This window comes from Centroberyx affinis, unplaced genomic scaffold (assembly GCF_046629955.1).
Source record: "Centroberyx affinis isolate AG114_WGS23_722 - 3 ecotype Tasmania unplaced genomic scaffold, CSIRO-AGI_Caff_v1 ptg005652l_1, whole genome shotgun sequence".
Lineage (NCBI taxonomy): Eukaryota > Metazoa > Chordata > Actinopteri > Beryciformes > Berycidae > Centroberyx > Centroberyx affinis.
In genome coordinates this window covers 52,823-61,770 of record NW_027282847.1, presented here as the reverse complement: position 1 = coordinate 61,770, position 8,948 = coordinate 52,823, and the positions used below count along the sequence as shown (strand labels likewise).

At 41.1% G+C, this 8,948-nt stretch overlaps 1 protein-coding gene across 1 annotated transcript; it reads right to left on the bottom strand.

Annotated features, from left to right (window-relative positions):
• Positions 1 to 85: 85 nt before the first annotated feature.
• arpin (actin related protein 2/3 complex inhibitor) lies at positions 86 to 7,549 on the bottom strand. The gene is made up of 6 exons (XM_071547081.1): positions 7,401 to 7,549; positions 6,578 to 6,653; positions 5,536 to 5,668; positions 4,269 to 4,475; positions 3,325 to 3,488; positions 86 to 1,474 (listed from the first exon to the last, which is right to left on the bottom strand). Exons 1-6 carry the CDS (start codon positions 7,490 to 7,492, stop codon positions 1,466 to 1,468), a joined length of 681 nt encoding a protein of 226 aa, XP_071403182.1. The 5' UTR covers positions 7,493 to 7,549; the 3' UTR covers positions 86 to 1,465.
• Positions 7,550 to 8,948: the final 1,399 nt, after the last annotated feature.

Here is an 8,948-nt window from a genome sequence, read left to right as displayed (position 1 = left end):
TGTGTCTTATTGTATGTGATAATCAAGGGCCAAAATGATTTCTTGAGTTGCTGAAATTCTTATTTTTAATAATAAAACATGAACATTGTGTTAAGAATGTGTTCTTTAATCCATTGATTCTCAACCTTTTTCATATCAAGAACCCCTAATTTAGTCCACATTAGGGCCACGGACCCCCATTTGATGAGATGTTGTCTCTTGGACCCAAATCTGAGAATATTTTTATTGTTAGATATGATTTTGTCCAGAATTCCATGACTATCTGTATTGTATGTAGAGAGATAACAGTGAAACTATGATCAAAACAGTCATTTTTCTACATTCTCTAATTGTGTTAACTTCTTGTAAATTAAATAATGGTGAAGTTTAATGATTCATCCATTGGCTGGGGACCCCCTGCAACCCCCTCAAGGACCCCTGGTGGTCCCCGGACCCCACGTTGAAACCAATGCTTTAATCCAGTCGACTGTCATTTTTGTTTTACATAGTCGAGACAACACAGTTCATATGATTTACTGAATCTTACCTATGATAAAGAGATGATCAGGATGTTTATAATACAATATGGTCCAGGCCAAGAGAATCGGTATAAATGCATTAGAGTACACTGTATATATCCAGAAGTAACAATACAATACAATACATATTGTCACATATATTGCGATATACTGAATTTCGATATGCTGTCCCTATTACATAACCCAGTGATTCTCAACTTTTTCATATCAAGGACCCCTAATTTAGTACACATTAGAGTCATGGACCCCATTTGACGAGATTTTGTCTCTCAAACCCAAATCTGAGAATATTTTTATTGTTAGATATGATTTTGCCCAGAATTCCATGACTATCTGTATAGTAGGTAGAGAGATAACAGTGAAACTATGATCAAAACAGATCCTTCTACATTCTCTGATTGTGTTAACTTCTTGTAAATGAAATAATGGTGAAGTTTAATAATTCATCAATTTGCTGGGGACCCCCTGGAACCCCCTCAAGGACCCCTGGTGGTCCCCGGATCCCACGTTGGGAACCACTGTTCTAAGTAACATGTTTTCACCCTGGTACAAACCACATTTAGACAATCGCAAGCAGGTAGGAGTAGAGGACAAAAGCCAATAGAAAAAGCAGCTAGAGCTAGAGATCCAGTTCCGCTGTAAGGGGTCCAAGCCAAGATAAGACAGGAAACGAGCGTTCTCCGTTCCGCAGAGACACTCTGGATCGAATCCCACACAGCCAGAGAGCAAAACAAAGAGTCCGGTTCCAAGTGAGAGAAGGCATCCGGCTCCGATCCCACAGGGTGCAAACTTGGAACAGAGGTTTGGTCCCGGAGTGAGACCGAGGGGCCCGATCGTGAGACAGATGGTACGAGTTGAGCCAAGTTTCGACCATTTCAAAGCGGGGGACTGAAGCAGGGGCCGGGAGTTCAGGCTGATCACACAGAGGGTTTGGTCATATTCCTTCCTCAGTCATCCTGGGAGACACACAAACGAAAAGAGGGAAAAGTGAGCCCTAGTCACCACCTGCTTTGTATATATTCTAAAGAACAGATGCGACCACACTGGGATTTTGCGGGCAAGTTCTCGTTATGTTGTGTTATAGCATTTAGCTTGTTTTCCATACCTGTCCTTGGGTCACATGTACACGCAGGTTGAGTTTCCTTACTACACAGCTGTTAAAATCTCTCTCTCTGTAGTACTCACATGAAGCAACCTTCTTTTCTGTAGCTTCTTGTCTTGTGGTGCGCGCAATAAACAACGTGGCGCATGTCGCGGCGGGGTCTCACGTTCAAAGATTCTTCACTCGGATTTGGTCGCGATGGATCTCGCTACCCCGCCCCACTGTTTCGCCAAGACAAAACGGCAAACGTGACTTTTTTCCCCCCACCCGGTTGCGCTAAAATGAAGCTGGAGAAGGTAGAGCACACAGCATTTACTGTGGTTGCACTCGTGCCGAAAGGGCTAGACGCGGAACTTGGGAGGGGAGGCGCGGCCAGCAGGGGTTGTCTGTTCTGGACAGAGAGCTGGAGGTAAATTCTGAAGCCCAAATAATGAAGTCCAATCAAAAGAGCTAAAGAGTGCTGAGCGAGCTCTCATTGGCTATTGCTGCTCACTGTTGTCGAGAAACCAACACTTTCCCATATCTCGCACTACAAGAGCGTTGAAGACAAAAACCTCTGGATGTCCAAGACGGCTCAAAGACTGGGTCAGGCCTTCTCCGACCTGCTGGAGATTTTCTCTCTGATCTTAAAATATTGTCTGGGACAGCTAAATTGAGCCTAAATAATACAGATTCCACACTACAAGATCATTGCAGACAAAATCAAACATGGTTTCAAAATGTCTTCATATCTGGAGACAGCTCAAAGCCCAGCTGCGACATGGGGATTTTGTCTCTCAAGATCTCAAAAACTTGTCTGGGACAGCTAAAATCAGGCCTAAAGTTGTGTAGTGTGCACCCAGCTGAAGTTATGCACCCGGCTTTAGTGCTCAGGGACACTTCAGTGTCAGTAGTGGAGATCAAACCAGCAACCTTCCAACTATTATGTGGCCTTCTTGACCAACCTGCCGTTTCATCTCTAGCTCTCCTTGCTCTCAGAATGCAGTTCCATTTGCCTCTGGCCAGGCTGCAGTGAATACGATTTTACTAAGTAACAGAGCAGAGCCAATTAGTATGGTAGTGTTAGTAAGGTTTTTACTGTCCCATAGCACAAAATGGCCATAATATACAGCAGTGATTCTCAGCCTTTTTCATATCAAGGACCCCTAATGTAGTGTGCACTGGGGCCACAGACCCCCATTTGATGAGATTTTGTCTCTTGGACCCAAATCTGAGAATATTTTTATTGTCAGATATGATTTTGTCCAGAATTCCAGGACTATCTGTATTGTACTATGCTCAAAACAGTCATTCTACATTCTCTAATTGTGTTAACTTCTTGTAAATTAAATACTGGTGAAGTTTAACACTTCATCAATTTGCTGGGGACCTCCTGGAACTCCCTCAAGGACCCCTGGTGGTCCCCGGACCCCACGTTGAGAATCACTGATATACAGCATCTGTGGGGATTTGACTGGGGATTGCTGATCAATATCAGTAGCTCAATAATTACTTTCTGGCAAACTAATGCAAATTATTGAGTCATTCTCACATTCCGGCCCAAAAACTCCCCACCCAAACATACGCAACTACTGCTTTGTCATTTGCCAGATGTGTCACAGGCCATAGATTACTTAATATCCATTTAGGACAGGTTGAATAAATATGTACAATCCAGCCTTGATTGGGAGTATAAGGTCAGGTACGCATTACTTAGGTCCTCACCCATTCATCCTCCTCGGCTCCCTCCCCTTCTCCTCCAGGCTTCGGAGTGCCGTCTGTGTCTGCTTTCTTGGCCATAATCTTCTCCGTCCACGATGCTCCGGCCTTTTCGTCTCCGGCAAAGTTACACTTGGTCACCGTGCCTCCGTCCACTTTGGCTAAGGAGACTGGAAGCGCAAAAGAAACAGCAGCTTTGCCTTTGAATGGTGCAAAATCTCCACTAATTTGTTCAAAGTCACAGTAGAAGTCACAATACAGTAAACATTTATGATTTACTGTATATTGTATGAGGAATCGTACATATTCCAAGCAACTACCCAAGTTCTATCACAGTATGTTCAGCTATTGTAAGATGAATTTCAATCCCTGTCCTTTAGTACACGTACTACATGGGGGATATGTGCCTTTGCCCCAAGGCACTTGGGCAGTATTGGCCGCTATGGGTACTAAAGATTGGACCAGAAACCCTTTCACTACATGGTACCCTTCCTAACCAGCCCATCAACTTCCCATCCATAACACATAACTCTATAATACAAATAACACAGAGAAGCCATCTGTCTAAGCTCAAGACTTTCAACCTATGCTCTTGGGACCGTAGCGCTTGCTTGTGGTCGATAGTCACATCACCTCACGATGGGTATTGGGTAAAAAAGTGTAAAAGATACAAGTAGAGGCCATACACAGTGCAGTGGATTACTCAGATACTCAAAAAAAACCCAGCCCAAAGCATTCCACTCCGACCCAAACTGGCTATTGAATATCAAAGGAGATAATGCCTCTACTGAATATGAGAGGGTTTGAACTCAGCATGTCCCCCTTTGAGATTACTAAAGTCACTGTGAAGGAGACCGGAAAAAACATACACCATTCTACGATGAACTCCAGACTAGACTTGGTGTGCCAAGTCAAAAGAAAGCCCAATCTGATCTGAAGAATAAGCTCACAGATGAAAGGACTGTTTCCTCGGGTCTTCAGGCGCACATCCTGTCCCGTCTCCAGCTCCGTTTTGTCCATCTCTGACTCCGGGTACCAGAAGGCCAAGGCCCCGCTGGGTCGGTGTTTGTCAGTCATCTTCACCAGCTCCGCTTTGTTCACCATCGCCGACAGCTGCTCCTCAGAGAGGCGGTCCGACTCCCCTTTAGCCTCCACCTCTGCATGGGGACAAAACACACACGTTAAGTGTATGGAGACAAACGCACACATCCAGAAGTACTGTCAGCTTGTGTTACAAGTTGTGAGGACTGGCATGAGGACCAGTTTAGCACTGGAGAAGTGAGGACACTTCCCAAAAAGTGAGATCATTTCCCTCCATTTGCAACACATTCTCCATTTTTGGTTCAGTGGTTAGATGTATGGTAAGGTTGCGGCTAGGTTTTGGGAGATTGTCCCATTTATTTAGCCATGATAAGCACCATGTTGAGTGATAGTAGGCTCCATGCTAACACTTTAGCATACACAATGTTGAGTGATACTAGGTTCCATGCTAACACTTTAGCATACACTATGTTGAGTCATAGTAGCCACTATCATAATCCAAAGTAGAAAGACTGACCTTTTACCAATAAAAAAATGCAGATTCATAAATTCCTAAATCATATAAACCTAAAAATGAAATATCATCAATATATCTGATGTAGCAAGTTTATTTTGGGAAGTGTTTCAGGTATTCATCTGCTGTGCTGTATTCATAGGATATAATGTTACTATCTTTTGTGCCATATCTCACGTGAATTTGACCTAGCATCTCCTACACAAAACTGCCAGACTTGGCTTCAATCAATTCAGTGAGTGGGTTTTTCTTCAAAAGTTCAAAATGTTACCGAAAACATTTTTGTAGTGACTGTCTAAACAAAATAACACTGAGGTGCTTATAATGGGTCTGTAGCTGTTGTGGATGTGTGTTCTAATCCATACCCAACATGAATATAAAGTTACATATAGCCTAGGTCCAATGCCCAGAATGCCCAAAGCTCAAAACAGGAATCACACATAGCATTATGAGTAAAGTACACAATGATTTAAACAATACAACATAATCAACAAAAATGCATAATTCAAACGCTTTTAAATGAAAGGTTTGCCATGAATGAAAAGAAGGAATGCTCTATCGTGAACAAGTAAAATTTGAGTTCAAATCAACATTTCGGATTGATTGAATTGATAGTGAAACGAGTCTAGCTCTGATGACATTAACGGTTGTTATCAACTCACTGAAGGAGGACATTAGGTAGCCGGTGTTGACCTTTTTGGTGTCACTGAAGTTTGGCTCCATCTCCTTCCCGCTGGCATCAAACTTGCGCTGATGGACACGGCTGGGCTTGATGTACAACACATAGAGACGGACCTGCCAAAGACAGCAAACCACACTGTGTGGTCTCTGGTTTGTCTGTCTGTGTTTGTGTCTGGACTCTGTCAAAAATGCTAACTTTGATATTTTGTTATTAAATCACCACCACATTCATTTTGAGACTATAATTATCATAAAAAATAGCAGTCTAACACAGTGCTGCACATAATTCAACTTTAGATTAGAGGTAATTTCACTCTGCCAGTGTATGACGCTTCTTATAATTAGGGCTGCAACTAACGATTATTTTCATTGTCGATTAATCTGTCGATTATTTTCTCGATTGATCGATTAGTTGTTTGGTCTATAAAATGTCAGAAAATGGTGAAAAATGTGGATCAGTGTTTCCCAAAGCCCAAGATGACGTCCTCAAATGTCTTGTTTTGTCCACAACCCAAAGATATTCAGTTTACTGTCATAGAGGAGTAAAGAAACCAGAAAATATTCACATTTAAGGAGCTGGAATCAGAGAATTTTGACTTTTTTTTTCTTAAAAAATTACTCAAACCGATTAATCGATTATCAAAATAGTTGCCGATTAATTTAATAGTTGACAACTAATCGATTAATTGTTGCAGCTCTACTTATAATGCAGTGGTTCTCAACTATTTTAGTTCATGATCGTTAAAATCACACACACACAATGGTGAACTTTGCAACTTTGGCATCAAGCAATGATTTCAATTTTCCTGTTGCAGACTATAAAGGGATCAAAGAAGCTGCATGTATTCATTAACTTCAATAAATGTGAGAACTCAAAGAAAGATCTTTCTTCCGCATGCAGATCAGTTCCAGTGGTTATCTCAAGACGAGACGAGTGCCAGCCCAGACTCATAGATACAGGCTCTTGATTAGTTCTTATTTATCAGGCTGGATTTTGTATTGTGGTAGACTGGCCTACAGTACCTTGTCATTGTTGACATCGGTAATGGCATGCCTGGAAACATCCAGCAGCTTTCCCTCTAGAAGAACCCCTGGGCCACTGGCAGGAATAAAAACCAGTTAGTTTGGGTGATTAGTCAACACTGCAAATTCTCTGCTCACTGAGGCAAAAGTGTCAGCTATACGCAATCATATGTATGCATGCATATTACATAAACAACCTCCAATGTTTGATTCACTTGTTGGAAAAACATGCAGCAACTTCTAGCCCCGATACACCCCGTTCTCTCTTCCTGATAAGAGAATTACACCACGTTCCATTAAAAGAATGGGGCAGTTTAACACTTCTTTGCTTATCGGCAAAATTGCATACCTGGTAGAACGGGACTTAAGATATTTTCTAAATCATTAGTATCCATCCTACAATTCGGCATGCATCCAACACAGCAAGCATCACTTTTTCCCCAATAGAATTTGAACTTCTAGTATTGGTTCGTGTGTTGCTCCTACACGCGAACTACACCATCGAGGGCGTTAACGAGCAGCGTGTATCAACTCTAAAAGTTAAATTTTTATTTAAATTAAGTGCTAATTGGTGAACCATATCACTGCCGAATTGGCCAGAAGACATCATCGATTCGTAAAAGGTCTTAAGTAATGTTATACAAGGTGTGTATCTTTAAGGAGAAGCAAGGCGACTTTAACCTGACAGATTTTTGAGAGGACTTTGGCGTGACGTTCTCCACATCCAACAGAGAACAGAGCGCATCGGGGCGACTTCAGCAAAATCTTTTCATTCCATCGCCAGCCCCGTTCACCCTCAAAACAAACACATTTGCGCCCCTACCTTTCATACGCAGAGGGAGACCACACACGGTCTATTTTCTCATTGTGTACTGGTTTATTTTGTAAGGACGTGTTGTGATAAATGCGGCTCATTTTTCATAATATTTAGAACTTTCCCCCTTCTCCAAGATTTTTCTCTACCGACTTCCTGTTCCTAGACGCGAGAGCGTGAGAAAGATGCGCTCGGTTTGTGAAACGCGACATGCCGACGGACGGATTGCCATGGGAGTGTATAGAGGATCTTTGTTAAATCTTTATTTATATAGCACCCTGCAAAACAATACTTACAAAATGCTGTACAACAGAGAAAATATAGAATAAAAGCTAAATAAAAAGAGTAAAATATACATGATATGTATGTATCTATATGTATACATGCACATATACAAAAGTATACATATGCATACAAGTATATCCTACATACATACACAGATATACATACATACATACGTGCATATAATCATATCCATTCCATACATAGATACACATACACAAATATATGTATATATGTACACATATGCACATACATGCCCACACGTACACATATGCACATTTATACTGTATATATATATACACAAAAATACACATCTGCATATACATGCAAACAGGCAAATTCATAGGGGCAAACCAATGAATGCTGTTGTACAACAACAGTACAATCACACAACAGTCCACATTATTCAATAAAAGGCCACAGCAAAAACATGAGTTTTGAGACCTCATTTGAAACTTTCAACTGAGGTAGCATTTTATACTGAAGTGGGGAGCTTGTTCCAGAGTTTAGGGGCCACGACAGAAAATGCACAGTCACCTCTGGATTTCAATTTGGTCCTTGGGACAGCAAGGAGCCCTTGGTTGGAAGATCTAAGAGGTCTAGTTGGTGTTAGTGAGATCAGCAGGTCACTGATATAAACAAGGAGCCAGACCATGCAGAGCCATGTAGGTAATTAAAAGAATCTTAAAATCAATTCGATACAATATGCTCAGAGCTCTTGTGTTAATAGCCCATAAAATGATTACAATAAACTGGCTTAATCCCCACCCACCTACCTTGGACCAATGGACCCAAAGACTTAAGGTTGTGAACTGTATGGAAAATATAACGGCGAGACTACAACTCCAGATGGACATTTATTTAGAAAAATGGTCTTCTGTTATAATGTATCTAGCAAAGTAAACATACTGTAAACATTTAATTGGATAATTTGGGGTGAATGTGAAAGTATATATAACATACAAAGAAGGATATCCCTCCCCCTCTTCTCCTATCTTATGTCTTTGTATTGTTAATTTAGTTTTTTTTTTTTTTTTTTATATACCAATATTATTTGTGTCTATGTCATGCTGTGTGAGACGCATTGTCAAGGAACCTGTTTTAATAAATGTTTGAAAAAAAAATAAAATCAATTCGATACTTAACGGGTAAGCAATGCAGAGAGGCCAAAACAAAAGTTCAAAAGGACAGTTCAAAACGCAGCTGCATTTTGAACTGTCTGTAAGCGAGTCAAGGAAGTTTGGCTACGGCATGTGAAAAGGGAATTGCAGCAGT

Excerpts from the sequence above, each read along its gene's own strand:
- arpin (XM_071547081.1), bottom strand. The coding sequence starts at position 7,492 with ATGAGCCGCATTTATCACAACACGTCCTTACAAAATAAACCAGTACAC. Across the intron at positions 5,669-6,577 it reads CCGATGTCAACAATGACAAG|GTCCGTCTCTATGTGTTGTA; the intron begins GTACTGTAGGCC and ends TGTCTTTGGCAG. Across the intron at positions 3,489-4,268 it reads AGGAAACAGTCCTTTCATCT|TCTCCTTAGCCAAAGTGGAC; the intron begins GTGAGCTTATTC and ends TTGCGCTTCCAG.